This window comes from Emydura macquarii, unplaced genomic scaffold, assembly GCF_026122565.2.
Source record: "Emydura macquarii macquarii isolate MOO-44397 ecotype Brisbane River unplaced genomic scaffold, CSIRO-AGI_Emac_v2 contig_2422, whole genome shotgun sequence".
In the NCBI taxonomy this organism is placed as follows: domain Eukaryota; kingdom Metazoa; phylum Chordata; order Testudines; family Chelidae; genus Emydura; species Emydura macquarii.
In genome coordinates, this window is record NW_027132559.1 from 9615599 (window position 1) to 9636006 (window position 20408).

At 38.7% G+C, this 20408-nt stretch overlaps 1 protein-coding gene across 11 annotated transcripts in view; it reads right to left on the minus strand.

Moving 5' to 3' along the window:
- Window positions 1-20408, minus strand: part of RARB (retinoic acid receptor beta) — a 483315-nt gene that overhangs the window by 125298 nt on the left and 337609 nt on the right. The window contains exon 1 of one of the 11 annotated variants that reach the window (XM_067561908.1): window positions 4447-4586. The exons of 9 other annotated variants lie outside the window; for them this stretch is intronic. Coding sequence is in view for 1 of the 2 variants with exons in the window: in XM_067561905.1 (XP_067418006.1) it covers window positions 4091-4247 (157 nt within the window). In the remaining variant the exon portion in view is untranslated. Of the gene's footprint in view, window positions 1-4090; window positions 4587-20408 lie in introns of those variants that run through there. One more of the 11 variants, XM_067561905.1, reaches the window with a different exon arrangement.

Here is a 20408-nt window from a genome sequence, read left to right on the forward strand (position 1 = left end):
TGCAGACTGACTAAATTATAGGAGATCAAGCTCAGATATTTTAAATAAAGTACATAACACTTAGCAACTCTTTCTTAACCACCTCGCTTTGAAGTTTATAACAAACATTAAAGAAAATAACCTGTTTCGAACAGACCTTGCAGTATCTAGTGCCATTATGCGATTTACCAACACACCTGCAGCAATCTGATACATGGGAATGCAGATTTCAAGTCCCACACTTCAAAATGTTTTTTTTTAAATTCAGAAAGATGAAAGAAAATAAAGTATGGAGCTCTTTGAATGGCACAGATATTTCTAGTGCCTGCAAAGAACAAGAACCTCCCCCAACCCACACTTAACAACAACCTGGGATTTAGAAGTAAATTTTATGCTCCTGGCTTTACTTTTTTAACAAGACTTCTGAAAGTTAACACCTGCAGTTCTTACTCAGCCAAACCACCCAGTGAAGCCAACTGGGAATTTTTCCTTGAGTAAGGACCATGCGCTACAGGGATTATACTGTTCGTATTTATATCCTACATGAACTACCATAGTTTTTATCTTTATCGAATTCTCTATTTTTATAACTGTAACGAAATACACTAGATGAATAGCGGTTTTCTATATTATTTACTAAACACTGCTTTCACATGAATACTTAGGTTATTCTTGTTTTGGGCTTCTCATTTGAGGTCACCTGTTAAATGAATCAAATGAAAATTTTTTTATAGGATCTTCTAGGACAAGGGGAAATCTGCTATTCCTCCTTTTTTCATGTCCTATCTGGTCTGACCTTGGGTGCACCTATGCTTCCATGCTATTCAGCTGTTTCATGTTTCAACAGAAGTTATTCAATCTCTATTCATTTTTTGTAGCTAATTACTGAAGCTGTGCAACAGGGAAGCAGAAAATTATATTGTACTTTAAAATACAAATGAGGCATTCTTATAATCTTAATTTTAGTCTATATTCTCCTCTTTAAATGTCTATATTTTCCTCTTCAAATCTAGTCGTCTGATTTTGATATATTGACCAGATTTCTCTCAAGAGAGAGTTAAGAGGAGTGCTTACTACTGATGTTTAAAAATTCAATCAATCAGTTTTATTCCCTTTCTTTGAGTCCATTACTTCTTTGTAAATGAATTATTTCTTCTCTTTAATCCATAACAATAAAATTAAATCCACATGGAAAATATACATACATATATTTTAATATTGAAAAAATGACTAAGCACTCCATGTGTGTATACATTCTAATATGTGCGTGTGTACGTATGTATGTATTCTGTGTGTGCGCACAAGTAAACATATATACTTACATACACTTGTCTGTAATACATGATTTATGCTTGATTTGCAAACAGTGGGGGAAGGAAAAAATAGTGCACAAACACAAGTCATGTTTGGACTGCATCTTACCTTCCATTTCAATTTGCAGACCTTCCATAGGGCTAGGATAATTCATAATATTACAGGATTGCATTCTGCACATTGAACTGCAATGGAATTAATGTGCTGAACCTTGGGGACGTACAATACTCTAAATTAAGTACAACAAGGATCAATTCTGCCAGCATCTCAACTGGAACATTGACGCTGTTCAGGATTGTTACTGGGCTCTTTTGAGTCTGCAATATGCATGCATTATTCCCTTAACATCCATTTACCTCCTACTCCAGACTCTCCATCTCTATCAAAGCAGCATTTATAAGGCCTAAATCAACTGCTGCAGGCGCATCATTTGTATCGCTGAGCCAAAAAAGAAAAAAAAGAAAAATCCTACTAAGAGCTAATACTTTTGAATCTCAGCTATGATTACTTTACACAAAACCAGATAGGTATAAATAGGAAACAGGAAATACTTGCAGTTGGAATTAAGCACGGTTATCGTTACATTTACAGCATTGGAGCAAACTTTAGTCATTGTGCTCTTTCTATCACCTCCCCCAAAATTCTTCATATAGGTAATAAAATAATTTATTTCAATATTATTTTAATAATTTAAAATATGTGCACATATTTTCATATGTACACGCAAACACACATATTTAGAGTGCTTGCTCATTTGTTCAGAATAAAAAAATAATGCTACGTAAATTAAACTGAACACTATTTAGAAAGTAACCCGCTAACCTGCTTTCCAGTATGAGTGTCACTAACAGTCACAGTTCAAATTATAGACAAACAAATTATAATTCAGGTTCAGACTGATTTTAAGTTGCCTTGCAGTAAAGTTTAATTGTACTGCTTACAAAATTGAGATTGAATTTCTGAAAGCACTTTCCTGTTTTTCTTTATTTACTCTTGTTCATATGAGTTTCTTTGATTAGCTGACCTTTACTGTTATCAACACTTGTCTCTTATCGCTGGCCTTAGGCAAATGACATATTTACCACTCTTCCACTCTGATAAAGATAATCCTATGTTTAACTTGTTCAAGAACAAAAAACATTTTTCAGAGTATGTTTCTAGTTAATAGCAAAAGCATAGGAAAGTGCACATAAAAGCTGTATTTTACCTAAAAATTATTTAAAGAATGATCAGAATGTGATGAACAATATTTTTCCAGTGAAAGTTTTATATTATGGGACTTGCTTACTTATGAGGCAATTTCTGGGATTCAAAGCATTTTTGTTATCACAGTTAAACTTATATTAATGCTTAATCATGGTAACAAGGTAATATAATACATTTTTAGTGAAATGTCTTTAGTTTCTTAACTATTGGTTATGAAAGAACTTTAAAGTAGGTTTCTTTCATATCAAATGTAGAAACATTTTGAAAGTAGCTGTGGGGAAATAAGTAAAATATATTGATTTTTTTTCTTTTTTACTTAGTTTAATTCTTTTGAATTGAAAAGATGTTAAACATTTGAATCCATACAGTTACCAACAGTTACAGTTTTTTACAATTCTCTTCTCATTACTGGTTCTGGACATGTTCTGATAAAAAAGTTTTGCAGAGAGTCACAAATATGACAATCCATCAGCACCTCTTTTAAGAACTTTTTTTTTTTTAATTCCCTCTAGATAAACAACATTGAAGGGAAAACTACATTTATTATTCTTATGCAGATTTGAACTCTTTGGAAAAATAAAGATTTCAAATATAATTCTACATCTAATGCTGCACTGAAGTGTCAAAGAGTGTGTTAAAAACATTTTGATAGATAGCCAAGTCATTTATCTTAATCAGCGTCAGAGCAGAGAAGCATCCTCCAAGCTCCTTAATGCAGAGTATAGGGTGATGTGTTCTGGTACCTGTAATTTCTCAGACTTGAAACTACAGTGTTAAAACACTGCCACCGTTTATCATCTATGTTTCTCAGCACTATGTCAAAATCAGATAACAAAACAATATTTTTTTAAAAACTACACTACAATATGTATGCTTCCGTCCCTACTAGTTCAAGACTCTGACTGAATCTGAAGGTATGAAAATAATTAATGGCTAAACACAAGGGGAGTTCACAGTTAGTAGTTTTCTAGCAAAACAGCAACTTCTTATAGCAACAAAGTGAAGAAGAAAGGTGGCAGCAAGGTCAGTACAAAGAAATATTGCTTTTTCTTAGCAAGGGAAATATTAATGGAAGCCTAAAACTATTGCCTGATTTCATGAACATCACCTACACTATACAGTTTAAAGTCTTTGTAAAGAATGTACAGAATAACATTTTAATTGCTTGGCTGCACTGTTGAAATGTACATTAAGAAAATATGCAACCAATTATCAAATGTGATGAGAAATTAAAATAGGGAGGCAAAGGAAAGAAAACTACAACAGAGATATTGTGTTAATTTGTCCCTCACTGGACAGTTTAAAAAGTCATGCTGTACTATATTATTGTTTTTCATTTTCCTGTTATCTATAAAACTGGTTTAAGTGTTGATATGCTGTGTAAAAATGGTGAAGCAAAAAACATGTTTTAAATATATATATATATTTTTTTTTGCAAAAAAAAAAAATACACAACCAATCACATTTTGCATAAGAAAAAGTCCTCCCAATCTCTACTGCAAATTAAAAGTTGTTTTTTTTTTTGTTTTTTTTAACTGCATGCAAATAATTTTTTTTTTTTAGTCTGGAAAAAAATAATAATGGGACCTACATTGAGCACTGTGCCGGTGTTGCCACTCTGTTTGTGCCAATCCACTGAAGCACGCTTTCAGAGCCTTCTCCTGGAGCATGCAAGAAGACGGACTCGCAGTGTAGAAATCCAGAATTTGACCAGGGCTCACTGCTAGAACATCCATACAGTCAAACATGATTCCCCCTCTACAGAACGTCTGCAAAAGTGCTTTCCTCTAGGTGTAGAGGAAAATGGCATATAAAAGTACACCCAACTCCATCAAACTCTGCCCCTTTTTTGGCACGTATGCTGTTGGTCTTTTTCCCAGACCAGAATCATGAATTATGACAGACAACACAGCTAAAAGCCTGTAATTGATCCAAATGATCATTTACCATTTTCCAGGCTGCTCAGCCAATCCAGCAAGATAGGGGGAAACAAGCAGCATTCCAAGTTTTAGTTCCAATCAAATTATTCCAAAAATCCTTTAGAATCAGTCCTGTCTCGTAGGTTGTTGCTGAAGATAAGATCTTTTTCACATCACACATATCATCAAAGTCCCTGTAATAAAAGACCTTTGATAGGAACTCTGGATCCCCCTCACCAATGAATAGATCCTTCTGCCTCTGAACAGCTCACTTCCTACTATTTGTGTCACACAGAATGAAAGATTGAATTGCCTAATATATGCGAGTGAACTTTCCATGAACCCTTCCCAGGCTGCTAACCTTCAAATGACCCAAACCAGTCTGACATCACCAACTCCCAGGATTCTCACACAGCTTAAAAACTCCCAGCTGCCCTGCAAAAGCAGAAAGGCAGAGAAGCAGGCAACTATTAGCCATTGCCTTTATAATTTCTTATCTTTAAATAATAAAATAAATAAAAAAAAATAAAGAGGAAGATTAAATTGCAAAAAGGCTGCTTCTGGGTCCTGTTTGCACAAAAACAAACCTTGTATACATATCAGCTTATTATAGGTGTGTGGATTATTTTAAGTGCCAGTCTATTTCCTAAATCCCCTGCATGTTTCCTACCTACTCTGTAGAAAGCCTCAGCAACACACAGGCACATTCACCACTCCATAAGAACATGGCTACAGACGCCAGCTTCCCTACAACTTCTCATCTTGGGGAGAAAGCCACTAAGGAACATCACAGGCTACATTCATCCCTGTGCAAATCTGTGTGAATGTTTTGGCTGATATTTGTGACACAGTATCCCTGACAGTATAGAGCTAAAACTATTGATGCCAGCATCCGCTTACTTGAAAATTCTCATAGGCCCATAACTAAGCGAGTGATAGGTGCTTCATAATCCACCCCACGTCCACCCCCTCCAGACATCCATGTAAATGTAATTAAACACAGCAGATGAATCATTACAGTCTGAATCCTGCAGGCTACTCAGGCTGCTGAAAGAAGTGCAGAGAGCCAAAGTGATAGCATTTGGCACTCAGCAAATCAGATGGTGACGGAACACACCCCTGTGTTCACACCCTACACACTAGTGTAATAATCTTTGTACAAAGTTGGCCTTGTAAGGGATCATTTGAAAACTCATAATTGGCTGGTCAGTACTGTCCTGGTAAAATATACGTGGCACTGCTGTATGTGAAGTTATAAGATTCCCCTGTATGGTGTTCACAAATGTTCCAAACCCCACAGCCCTGCCCAAACAGAAGTTGGCAAACAGGTATGTCCTCAACAAAAGTATATGTGCACTCTGCTTAATTTGCATATAAGATGTAAAAAGAGTCACCAAGTAAGGAGGGAAAACAAGGGAAGTCCAAACAGTTTAAGAAAAACCAGCAGGGAACATCCTTCCAATCCAGACTCTGGCTGCTGGTTTTCAGCTGGAAATATTTTTCAAGAGGGGGACTGAAATTATAGAAAGGAGGGACAAACATCCCAAGCACCTCTCTCTGCCTGTCGCATTCACTGCACCTGAAGAGACAAAGCAAGCAGGCATCGGACTCTGGGGGAGGGGACCTGATCTACAGAGTTTGTTCAGTAAGACTGCTGAAAGCAAGGGGGTGAGATGATGACTAAAAATGCACCACCCTCAGCTGTCTCACTGCTGGTTCAGTGCTGCTCTCTTACAACTCTCATCTGCACCCCAGAGGATCAAGCGGTACACAAAGTTCTGTATTTTTATATAATAGTCTCCTCCCTATGCAATCTTGCTTATCGGTCTGAATCCTGTTAGCGCTTTACCTGGATGAACTGCTCTAGGTATTTTAATAAAAAGGAAAATATCAAGTTCTGAGATACTGTTTTTCCCCCTTAATTCCCCCCTCACCCCCCACCCCCAAAAAAGTGTCCTCTTATCTCAGGAGCTTGCCTTGAGACACCTTGGATCAGAGGTGCTGAGAACATGCATCTTATATTGCCTTTGGGTTAGATTTTCTAAGGGACAAGCGGAAGTTAGGAGCCCAACTTCCGTCAAAAATCAGACCCTACATGTTTCAGACTGGGCACCCAAAACAAAAACCCCAAATTAATGGACATCTTTTGAAAATTTCACCCATAATGTCTAGTGAACCTGGGAACGCGGTGGGTGGAAAATGCACACAAGAAAAGACTGAAAAGAAATACCGAGGAGAGATTCACTCTGGGACCTGACCAACTTGCTTAACTGACATGATGTTCTTTCTCTGTAGAAAGTCCTTTGATGTGTTAAAAGCTCTGAGACAATACCTGTAGATTGTTAACAAAAGTTTCTGTAAAGATTCAAGAAGATTAAAAAAAAAAAAAAAGCTTTGTCCCTTGAAACTGATATATCCACACTAAAAACAAACCACCCATCAAAAAGCCCTGTTGTAATCTAGAAGCAAAATCCCTTTGAAGAGATACAAACAAAACGTTTTCTTAATTTTTTTCCCCACTCAGACAGAAGAGATTTAGCTGTGCCTACAGAAGACACTCTCTCATTCCATCGCCTATCCTGATGGAGGAATTATAGGGCTGGAATGCAACACTGGCATCCAGGGGCTTTTAAAGTCTGTCAGGAGCAACTTACCCCATGCTGAAATTGCTCAAACTAAAAAAAATGGCTAAGTGGCACTTACACTGTGATGTGAAAAGTACGCACAGTGCACACTTGCCCCAATCAAAAGATCCTTTTGCCTAAGAACATTACAACAAATGTCAGCACAGCAAGCAGAGTTCTCACTATTTACAAGGGAAAAAGAAGTAGACACCTTTTACCAAAATCTGATTTTAATCACGTGGCTGCTGCTTTTTTGTTTTGTTTTGTTTGTTTGCTCATTTGTTGAGGATAACAAAACCTCATTAAAGTCACTATTTTATAGCCAGATAAAACCTGTTATCTCAAGACATGCAGGCAAGAGAAATTAGGAACGTCTAGTGTGTCATCATTAAGATGACTGGAAAGCTACACACAAAACATGACATCTTTTGCCAGTTTCCAAGTTAGGAAGAAAGGGGGCTCTCTACAGTTCAGAGTTCTGCAAATAGTGGAAAATTAAATCAAGAAGGTACCTGATGAATTAAAGTGAACAAAATCATATTGATCAAACAAATATGGCTATGTTTATTTTTTAACTGCTTTAAAAATATATATTTAATATAAAACCCATTTGGGGTGCTCTTAATTGCAGATAAGTCATGGGCAGCTTCTGAAAGCAACTGTCAGTAATTCATGCTTAATTGCATATGGATGCAATAAGATGGCTTTTTCATACTATATCTAAATAGGCTAGGTAGTTCATCATGTTTGATTATGAATTATAGTTGTGCTAATGATTACAGTTGTTACAGAACCATGTGTAATTAACAAATTCCTCAAATAATCTAACAGCTCACCTATATAGTATTTCTTCTCAGTTCTAGATGTTAATTAGTTTATTTATCTCTTCTATCTATTTGGAGACTTTTTGCAAAAAATAATATTCATATAGTGTATATTAGACCAGCACTAACTATAGCCATTTTGAATATACATTGAAGGAATAATTAATAAATTGGTTAATTCAAATGTAACAAAGCTTGAATTATTGACATGCATTTTATCCAGTTCTTGAAAGATTCAAGTGGAAAAGAACGCTCCAAAATTCTCCCCTTAGATCATACAAAAAACAAACAAACCCAAAAAAAACTGATTTCATGGCATCACCTTGATCTGTTTTTTCTCAATCTGTGGTGGCAGAAATTTAACAATAAACATTTTCTTATCCACAAATGAAATAAAAAGAAAAGTTCAGGTTGAAAATCTATTTCTTTCAGCGTTACTGTCTATTTCTCAGTGTTACATAGCACATTTAAAAGCCATAATCATAAAACAAAAATTTACAGCTAAGGTTTAGGGTCTACATCTGTTTCTCTGGTTTTTGTACAGCAATTACCCACTGGACAATTCAGAATGAAGCACCATGAATCATGTTCTGCACACATGTTTGTGCTGGTCACTTTTTGTAAAGAACAAGAGTCTGAGGATGCAATAATGTGCTTCACAGAGAGAGTTGTCCAGAATTAGGTTGAATGCTGTGTGCTGTCTAAATAAAAAAGCTTTTACTAGCACCAACATATTATTCGTGGACTGTTAACAGCCATATGTGAAATACAGAACAAAAAAATCTTTAAAAGAAAGCATGTTGGCAGAAGCCTACCTTTTTTATATGCATTTTACTATTAATCACATGTAACTCTCTCTTGAAACCGTTTTGACAGCAGAGTAAATGGTTACTAGTGAATAATGTGTGTGTTTAAGCAGTAAAAGCAGAGACAAAGTGAGGTTTCTTCTACTCCCTAGGCAAGTGCTGACACTGAGCTTGCTGCCTCAACTCTCATACTCAGAGATTCCTTTGTGTCAGTTGCTGGGAGAAATCACTGGCAGTTAAATCACTGCCTTCACTCACACAGAGGCTTTGATTTTTACCTCTTTATTCAGAATAGATGCTAATATGAAATATTACCTGCCTTTTCTTCCGCCTCCCCCCCCCTTCATTCTTTTCTTTTCTTTTTTTTTTTACCCCTTTTCTTTTTAAAGTTTAATGACATGGGTTTTAAAATCTGGCTGCCCAAATCCCACTGTATTTACTCGTTAATATTGTAGGATGTTTTCACATGTTTGAAGAGTAAGAATGATGTCAAGGAATTAGGAAAAAGATGGCTGAACCAGGGAAATGACTGAATATTTAGAATATCAAGACACTATTGAAAGGATATGAAACACATAGCAGGAATCAGACTAGAACCATATTGAACCTCAAGAAAATATATCACAGTACAAATATTATGATTGGCACAAAAGAGACAGTTTTGATAGATGTGAAGTACAATAAAAAATAGTCCCAGTGGCAATTCTCGGTTGCTGTATTCCAGAACTCTCAGTGACTTTAATGGGGATTTCCACATAACATGCAAGACCAGGCCCTAACTCCAGGGTTATGTGCTAGATGCATTAATAGCAATGGGAAAAAGGGCATGCGGCACACACAGCACAGTTTAATTTAAGAGGGGGAAAGTGGGTCTGGTTTCAGGTTCACCAAAATTTAGGTCACCACCATAGAATGCTCCGGGAGCATACAGCTGGCCCATGAATCAGTTACTGCACATGGTTTTTTGTTTTACCATTAGGTTCGTATTTTCAAAGATATTTTTGAAAAAAATATTTTATAACCTAAAGGATATTACTATTACCATTATTACTATTACATGCATATAAAGATATCCAACACCACAGTATCTGGGCATAATTTACATTTTTAAAATTGGGTAGTTGCATTTCATTCTCCTGCTGCCTGCAGCTTTAGGAACACAGGAATTGCCATGGTGGGTCGTATCCAAAGTTCACCTAGCCCAGTATGCTGTCTCTTACAGTGGCCAGTGCCAGGTGCTTCAGAGGAAGCTGTCAAAACCTTGCAGTGGGCAGCAGTGGGATAATGTGCTCCCCGCAACTGGCCTCCTGCAGATCTCGAATAGAGACTGGCTCAATATCCTTTCCACAAATGTTGTTATTAACTATGATAATTGGATAGTCTTGATAGCCACATAAATGCCCAATCCTTCTTCTTTTTTTTTTTTTTTTTTTTTTTTGAGTCCTGTTACATTCTTGGCCTCTCTGATTGAGATGGAAAATACATTATTGGCTTTTGAAACAGAAAGGAATAATACTTTTAAAAAACATTGTAATACTCATCTATATAGTAAATAAAAAAAGACAAGACAAAAAACCAAACAGCACCTCCCTGACGCGCCATAGGCTGACTGTAGACTCCAGCAAAGCTCAGTAATGCTTGTGACATCACCAACATAGTGCACCGGAGAGGGAGGAGGTGGCCTGCAATTTTGAGAGATCCAAAAAGAAAAAGTAGTCCACTTCAATTTAGCTTTATACTGAATTCCCCTCTCCCAAGGCGCTGTTTGAGGGGTGGAGGTGGTGGTCCAGAATACGGCAATTACTAAACGTCTTCCACTAAAAGCTATTGGCAAATAATATTTTTTAAAATGGACTGAGAACTGGTATTTCAAGTTTTACCTTTAAAGAGATTTTTACAACTTGATTATGAATCGCCCCAGATACATAGTTTCAATGGAAATGCTGAAGCAACCGTAGCTCTAGAATCATGAATGGCTCTGACATACCGTATTATATAATCTGGGTGAGACTGTGGACTGGGAGATCTACAAAATGCAAGCAGAAGCAAGATAAAAGAAGGAATAGAAAAGCAAGTAGAAATATTGAAGACTAAACTGCAGAGAATCTTTCTGCTAATTGTAAGCATTCTTCATGCTGAATATGCTCACAGTTGGTTGAAGATGCAAATGCACAATGATCCACTAAAAATAATAGTAGAGAATGCAAGAGGCTGTTTGAATAATTGTTTTGTTTCTGTCTTTTCTAAGGAGGAAAAGGATGGAGACCTAACTAAGAAAGGGATTACATTTCCTGGCATGACTGGGAGGAGTAAGATAATGTGTACGGAGGAGTAAGATAATGCATACAAAACAACAGATGGAGCTGTGGAAAGACTGGACAATTTAAAACAGACAAAGTACCAGCTCCAGATAACATACAACCCCAAGCATTAAAGGAAATGAGGGCAGAAATTAGTGAGAACTAGTATTTTTAGAAGTTTTTTGTTGACAGATCAGATTCCTGGGGACTGGGTACACAAAGCTGAATTACTCAAACAAATGCCACAATATTCAGCAAATGATTGTGAAATTCAGCCCTGTGCACAGGACCATAATAAGGACTATACCTGACATAAGGCATATTTTGAAAGTTTAAGAGGTACTGACGTGGTGCATGGACCTTGTGGTGATCCTCTGCACAAGGGAGAATTTCACATAGATTTAGGTTAGAATTCATCATGAACTGAACACAAGAAACAAATTCCTGGAACACTGTGATGGTGGAAAATCTAATATAAAGGCAATGGACCAGATTCTCATCTGGTGTAAACTGGCACAGCTCCACTGACTTCAACAGACTTACTTGTGTATTTATGACATGCACTTCTTTCTTAATTAGTTCACAGAGAAAAGTAGCGCTGTATACTGTATATCTAAGTTTTCAATAGGCATTTGCTAGGGAACAATGCAAAAGATTTTTAGCTGCAAATGGCCAAAAAACAAAAAGATATGGTGGAATAGTTGAAATAGTCTACTGGCTTGTTCAAGGTGATAAAAATCAGTTTAATGGGCAGTGACAGCCTTCTGATTTATACTTACTAAAAAAGAATGCCAAAGAAACCGCCCAAAGAACTGAAGTAAGAACTCTACAGTGAACAGGGAAAGGCAATGAGAATATATAGCGGCAAAATTCACCAACAGTTACCACACTTTGGAATCTGAGAAAACTCAGTATTCCCAGAAGACTGATTTTTTTTTTTTTTTAATTTCTGCCAAATTTACAGAAGTGTGTACCTGATTTTGAAACATGAAATTTTGAAAATGAGATGTTTCAATATTGAAGAAATCTCACAATGTGACTAAACTGACCAATCAAAGTAGATAATGTACTAAATATACTAATGTGCTAATACTAAATATGCTAGATAATGTAGTAAAAATAACAAACTCACTTCCAAAACCAAACAAATGAAAAATGAGCAATGCATTTGGCCTCATGGAGTACATAGGCCATATGACAAACCAACACAGACAAATGACACAAGACAAACCATGTAAACAAGCTTCTCTCAGGCTTACATTTGTCACTCATTTATGTCCAAAAATGTTGAAAGTTTTCAGAAACACCAAAATGTTTTTTTAATTTAGAACGTTTCAACTGGTTTTATTTGTGAAAACCATGTTCTCACAATCAAAAAGAAAGTGTACATTCAACTGATTTCATTTAATAGTTTCTACTCCTCCTCTCTGGTTAGTAGGAAGGGACTTCAGGGGAAGGAAATCTCAATGAAGAACCCCTTCAAGGAGCTCCACCTCCCATATGAACTTGTCAAGAGTCACCACTAGAGCAGGTTGAAATTTTTCCACTCTAAGATTTTATCAACAGAAAGTGGCTTTTCAATCAAAACAAAAAAATTTGTAAAAAGATTTTGTTATGGTAAAAATCTTTTGTCATCCTCCCCCCGAAAAACAAATTATGGAAAATTGTGGACAAAATTATTGAAATGTCTCATAAGCATCTTTTTTACCAAATCTAGTTGCTACCCCCCAAGAAAATGTAGCTGGGTCTGCCCAATAAACTTGGTAGATCCCCAGGGATCTATAAGAGGCCAGTCCAATGGAGCACAGACAATTGTATCAAGGACCTCAAAGGAGATAGAGTTGGGCCAATGGAGTAGCACTGGTGCACCCTTCCAAAATGATGTTGCAGATCTCCTCCAGGTGTGCATTCCCATAAACATCCAGAGCCATATCTCACTGAGTCAGCAAAATAACTCTGGGTTACTGCTGGGGTGGAGTCTCTCTGAGCAGAGAAACTAAGCTACCGGACACTCCAGTTACTATGCAACTGGAGCTTCGGGCAGCTTAGTGATTCTCTGCTGGTTGCTTCCTGAACTTCCTGCTTCCGGTCAGGTGGCCACAAGCAGGAAGTTTGGGTAGTGACCAGCTGAAAACTGCCTGACACTCCAGGGTAGCTTAAGCGTAGCATTGGCAGCAGAAGCAACAGATTGGGTGGGCCTGCTTTCAAAGTGGGTGGGTCATGGCCACCCGTAGCTACGACCCTGCCGGTCAGTCCCTGTCCCCCACATCCCCATGTTATTTTTAATACAAGTCACAGACAGGTCGTAAGCTTCCATGAATTTCTGTTTATTGACTGTGATCTGTCCATGACTTTTACTAAAAATAACTGTGCCAAAATCTTAACCTTACTGATGAGGTAAAACAGGAGTCTTATAACCTGCTCACTAAACTAGCAGATGCTTTATGCCTGGTGAAAATAAGCTGTATAAACCATGAGAAGAGGAAATAACACAATAAGGTGAGTAGTTATTTTTTAATGTCCGCTAAGGTATATCATTATCATATCTCAGGTATATCATCAGTTTCATAATGCATTTTTCCAGAAATTCTTCTTTGAGGTGGCCCCTGAAGACGCTGGTATACTGGGGAGCCATTCTAATATCCAAGCCTGGTCCCGTGGTTTGGACAAAGTGTTTGCTGTTAAACATGAAGGATGAAATGGATGAGTTTGGCAATGTGTTTTGGGTGGATCTCTGAGCATTGGGCATTATCTTGTAGGCATATGAGGCAGGCAGCAATGCCGTCATGGTGAGTGATATTGGTGTATAGGGACCATGCATGTCAAGAATGGTGTTCTGGGGAGGTTGTTAAAGTTGTAGAGTTTCTGAAGGAAGTTGGTAGTGTCTTGGAGGAAGCAGGCCTTTTGTGTGGTGAGTGGTTTAAGGATGGTGTCTGTGTGTTCTGATATTCCTTCAGTAAGAGTACCCTGACCAGATATGAAGGGTTTGCCTGGGTTCCCCTTGTTTGTATATCTTGGGAAGCACATAAAAGGTCCCTGGGCTGCATTTCGTGGGGGATGATGTTGTAGGGTTTTTCTTGGAGTTGTTTGGGAAAGGATTTGATGGTCTCTCTAAATTCCTTTGTGAATTGTGGTGTGGGATCTTCTTTCAGTTCTTTATAGTGGATGGTGTCAGAGAGTTGTGTGTTGGCCTCATTGACGTAGTCATCAAGATTAAGGACTGTGACAGCAGTGCCCCCTTTATCTGCTGGTCTGATCACATCTAATGGTTTGCTTTCAGGTACTGTATAGCTATCCTCTTGATGTAAAAAGATTGCGATGAAGGCGTGTTGAAGATTTCATAGTCAATTTTTTTCTTGAAGCAACTGATGTAATGATTCAGTGTGTGGGATTTTTTTACGACTGTCAGTGGGCATTTGGTAGTTGTAGGTGGTGTCATCTTTATTCTGAAAGAATTCCTTGAGGCAGTGTCTGCAGAAGAATTGTTCTAGTTCTCCATGTTTGTATGTGATCAGGTTCTGTGCTGGGGCAAAAGTTCAGTCTCTTGGAGAGAACACATACTGCAGTTCTGATTAGGGGTAGTCTTGAGTGATTGATGATGTAGGTCTGTCATGTAGTATCCATATGATGGGTCATGGTGTCTTGGTCTTTCCCATAGGTGATGTTCTGTGGAGTTGTTGTGTTTGGTCCCACTTTTAGTCTTTGTGTTGGATAGCTGTCATCAAGATTTTTTTTAATAGTTGTTTTGCATTTCCTGTACGATCTCTAGGTAGGTTTCCTGATTTTTTTCTTCCAGTGTGTGAGACCATGTGATGATTTCTTGTTTGAAGAGGTCCCTTCTGGAGTATGTAAGGTGTAGGAAATGGTTCCTCAGTTTTTCTGTGGTCCTTCTGCAGAGCTGTTCAACTTATTTGGAGTTGTATGTAGTGGTCACAGGCTTATATATGGTAAGTCCTCTGGGGATGATTTTTGTTTCTTGCATTTGCAAAGGAAGCAGATGTCACTGTTTAGTTTGTTTAGTCATGTTGTCAAGTTTCCATTTTAAATGGCAAAATTCAATATCTTTCATAGTTGTTAGCAGTGTTGTAGCCATGTTGGTCCCAGGATAGGAGAGAAACAAGGTAGGTAAGGTAATATCTTTTACTGGAGCAACTTCTGTTGGTGGAATGTACACATTTTTGAGCATATAAGGTGCCAATAAAGGAGGTTTTAGAAAGAAATGGGAAAAACAAAAGCAAGAACCACTACTAAGAGCTAGGCAAGTGGGGCAGTGTTAAATGGCAAATTGGCTTCTCTTTTCTGGAGCAATTAACACAATAATGCAGTTGCAGGATTCAGGTCACAGCTAGCGTTGTGTGAACTGTTAAGGGCTTGCTGATACTAGAAAGTTGTACCACTGTCAGGAACTACGGGTCTTGAACACTGGTCCACAGGGCTTTTAGAAACTAGTAAATTCCAACCTGACTCCCAGTGATTTGCTAACAGTTGTCAGAATATAATCCAAACTCTGACAGAAGACTACAGTTCTGGGATCTGATTAGCAGAACATTGGGGATCCTGATTGTTTCATAGCTTCTATTTTAACCAAACACAGGAACAGGAAGTTATCCATGCAACTGAGCTTCCCCTGCAATACCTGCTCCTACTGATTTCCTGACAACCAGTGTGTCCTCTGGTCTGTCTTAGACATGGATCTCTTGGCATTTGACCTGGCCTGACTCCTGCTCTAACACGAGGTCAGACGGCCCACATCCTGATATGCACTTTAACTGTATTAGTGTACTCAAAGTGGTACAATCACTCTAGTGTGGATGCAGTTATACCAGTATAAAGATGCTTTACACTGTTACAGCAATTCCCACATGGGAAGGGGAATAACTGTTCTTGTATATGTCATCGTTATCCTGGTATACACTGTATACTGGTATACACTAGGGCTTTAACCAGTATAATTATTTTGGTTAAAATAAATTATATCCTTAACCAACTTAGTTGTACCAGTACAACTTTCAAGTACAAGCATTAAATAACAGACATCAGCCTTGGGTTGGGTTCCTACACCTCTAACTGCCAATAGCTTGGACTGGATGACTGGGGTGGATCACTCAATAACTGCCCTGTTCTGTTCATTCCCTCGGAAACATCTGGCACTAGCCAAGGTCAGAAGACATGCTACCGGGCTAGATGGACCATTGGCCTGACTCAGTATGGCCGTTCTGATGTTCCTATTGCGTCCATGGAATAGCAGCAATTAGTATCAATTGTGCTGTGACTGAATTGTCTGTAGAAGCTTTTCCAAACCTTTTTTATTCTCTCTGGATACTCACAACTTTCAAGCTGCTCTTTGTAGTGTATTTCCACTCCTACTTGATTCCTCTGGTCAAGTCCATGTGATAAAAGTTATATAGTATTACCCTTGTGCCTCTGAGTGGCTGGCCAGGAATATCAGCCCGGCTCAGGAGAAGCCATTTCATCTTGGTTTCTTGCAGAGAGAGGCTGCATTTCAGCTGGAGTTTTCAATCCATTGAGACTCTGGCTGAACTCTTCAGCACAGCCCTTGCCATCCTACACAGAAAAGAGTTCCCTTTATTCCATCCTCAGCTCTGGGCAAATCTCCATGTGCAAAGACATCAAGTGAGTGGGGCATTAATCTCCCGAGCCATATGAAGGTTACTACAGGTTAATTTAGGATCAGGCTCTGCCTACCACTTACACGGAGGTGAAGCGTGTGGAAGATAGGGCTAACGAGCCTTAACGCCTTGTGCATTCTGTATAAGGGGTCAAGCAGAATTCCAGCCTGTGTGTTCCTGGAAGTGTGCATGAGCTGATCCTTCCCTCCTGCCCTGGCATGCATGGCATCCCAAAGGAAGTTAAATGGGGGAACGGAAGCAGGACCATTGCCAAAGCCCCCATGAAGCTTGCGGGCTGCATGGGTCAGAAATAATCCTCATCCCACAAAGGGTGTAGTAGAAGTTGTACAGGCTCCTGCTGTTCTCCTGAGGCAGAACAGCATCATGTTCCACCTTACTATAGGCTAAATGGCAGAACTCAGGCTGAAATGAATAGCTTCTTAATACCCATCTTTAAAATCTTTCCAAAGTTAAAACTCTATCTCCTTGATTCCTAACCTTGCCCTTTTAATAATTATGTGTATCAGAAAAAGAGAGCTTGCTAGCAGGACTGATGCACACCATTGTGATATACCACTGAGTTCAACTAACTTAACAACGCTGGAATGTTGTGTCACTATGAGCCAGTGCCTTGTAAGCATGTCAGAAAAGTTAAGAGCTTTGCTAACACCAATCATCAGACAGAAAGCCTCACTGGAAAGAATGAGGCAAGGAGATATAAGTGAAGTGTAAAACATATTGAGAATTCAACGACACTTTGACAAATACCACTCCACTCTTTTTCTCCCTATCAGAACTTAACAGCCGAAGCAGAGATTTCTAAGTGGTGTTTTCACAGGCCAGGCTTGACTTCTCCCTCATCTTATCAGTAGCCTTCAAAGGCTCCAGATGAATCTCTTCTAGAAAAAAAAATCCCCACTTATTCTGTATAAATATATGGGCTCTGTCACAGAGGCCTTGCTAGAGCTGTGAGACTTTGGAAAAACACACCTGGCTCTTTTAAAAGATTTCACCCCTAAAAAAATAGTTCTCCCCCATGCACAAGAAAATCTTTGAGCCCTGAAACCAGCAAATGCAGGTGACAGTACTAGAAAAGTGTGCATGCACAACATAAGTCTGGAATGAGGACCCACTAAAAATCAGTCTCTCTTTTATTCTTGTATGTTTACAGAGGGAGTTTTTGGAATCTCAAATTTAAAAAACATTTTCCATTTTTTAAGCAGGAAATGAACCTCACTGTTAAAAATTCTTTTTTTATTTACTGCTTACAGTTATCAAATGTAACATTTTCAGAGGGGAAAATAAGCATTTGAACTGTCATCTTGAAAGAAGCTGGAGTTTAATTCCAGTTCAGAAAAACTCCACTCACAATACGTAACCAATGAATCATAAGATAGAACCATTATATTGTCAGAAAAAAATCTCATTGGCTGAAAGTCTCTGACCTTTACAGCAGGATATTGTAACCTAGCAACTCCTCACAACAGATTAACCCTTTTCTGGTTGTCTCATATGCCACCTGACTCAGAAGGCCTTTTTCTTCTCCCAATGCAAACTAATTATGCAAATGTGCAACATTTGTTTAGAATAACAAAACAAAACAAAAACCCTGTGCCCTAAAGGGGTAGCAACAGAATGCCCCTCTAAGGTCACAGGAGGATATGCAATGGGAGGGCGTTAAAATTGGCATGGGCTTTGACGACTCTGGTCAAAAATCATCAAATTTACTAAAAATAAAATGTATTTTTCATAAAGTATTGTACGTGTATCATGGTGTGGTCATATCCAAGTGATGAATTGCATTTATTGTACAGCTCACCTGCACTCTGCTCACTAATCTATGTCCATCAGGACTACAATTAACATTCTACATATCTGAGCAGACTCAAACATATGGTACATAATTAAAGAAAAGGACCCTAGAAGAGAAATGCTGCTTCTCCCCCAAATGTAGAATTTTCCCTCAGAATAACCCAGTGTTGCCAACTCTATTATTACTGAGAGTCGCATGGGCGGCGTGTGTACTCCCTCCTTCAGGAAGGCTAGCCTCCACCCCATCCCTTCTGCCCAAGGCTCAGCCCCCATCCTACCCCTTCTGCCCGACGCCATGCCCCCCTCGCTCGCCAGCAGAGCCCCGGCTGGCCTCCCCAAAATGCCCCCCTGAGCCCCGGTCAGAGCCGAGCAGCCCCCTTGAACCCCAGCTGGCTTCTGGTCAGAGCTGAGCAACATCCCCTCCCCTGAGCATCTTACTGAAGCAGAGTAGCCCCTCCCACGCCCTGGCCAGCCCACTGGCTCCTGGAGCAGCCTTGGCCAGGCCAACCCACCAGTTTCTCCATTACCCGCTGCCTGCCCGCCCATGAGGGATGGGAAGAGGTGGAGCCACCATGGCCCATGCATTCGGCAGCATGATGGCTGCACTAGGGAAGGCTTAACTTTCCCTGGCCTTTGAAACCCGCCGCCTCTGGAGTCTCATAATATTTGCTGGTTTGGTTTTGGTTTGTTTCTTTTAAAGCCTCAGCTACAAGCATCAAGTGATTATGAGAGAATCTCCACTTTCATTTAAAAAAAAAAAGTTTCTAGCCTTCATGGTTACTGGGAAGAGCTTGAAAATGTGAACACTATAAAGTCAAAAACCAGAAGACCAATAAAAAGAATCCAAAATTAATTATTTCTAAAATCTCAAGATTTTTAAGTTCCCCTCATGGTTTTTGAATGTTTGGGGATGGCAATACTGCAGGTCTGAGGGGTAGTATAGGCATTCAGTCCTAAATTAGTAACAGAATGAAGGTCAGATGTTTTGTGACACTTCACAACTAAAAACAGGAGTTTAATATCATTAGAAATTCGAGCTACCTAGCTTTCCAATGGGAAAAACAATACCAAGAGATCACACTGTCATCATCCACATATAAAAGTTCATTTGTGGTCATTTTTAGATGTTACGAACATTTATTCATTATGATTTTCCTCCCTCATTGAGGCCTGCATAGTTAGACTCATGGTACACAGGGAGGCTTGCTAATCTAGGGGAGGATAGGCATTATTATCAACACTGCCCTATCTCAGGTATTACATGTGGTAAAGACAACTAGTTTCCTTTGAAAGAGCTTCAGGAAATCCTCAGGTGGAGGATGCAGAGGACATGCCCTGAATTAGCACACTTCTCTGTAGTCTTGGCCATGCCCCTTCCCCAGCCAGAGTCACCTACTTATAGCTCCTGTTGGTGGAAGAGATGATGTAGCTATCTTGTGCTGATGTAATTTCCCTTCACATAAGACCTTCACTGCCTTTTGGTGGCCCTTTATCCTTGCTTATGCCAGTAGAAACTAGTATAAAACAGAGATGAATCAAGCCTTATAATCAAGCCTTTCCAAACAGAAAGGACACACTCCATGCAGCACAGAGTATGCTCAGATGGTATAAACTGGCATCGTTCTATTGAAGTCATTGGAGCTATGCCAATTTACACCATCCGTGAACCTGGACCTATTTTACTTTTGGTAACCAACTCTTACCAGTTCAGCTTTTTCTCAATACTAACCAATTGACCACTGTGCCATATGTTTTCTTTTAAAACCAAATAAAATGGGTTACGTACATGTTTTTGGTAGTAAATAAAGCACTTTCCTTTTCTACACTTTAAAAAAATGTCTGTTTTTCTTAGTAGAGTTTTAACAGTTTGCCTGAGAAACCACAAGGCAATGAGAAAAATGGCATTTTCAAATTATATTTACAATACAGCAACATTCAGTTTCATGCATTAAAACTAAAAGGTTCTCCTTGGACAGCTTAACTATTTTCTTCAT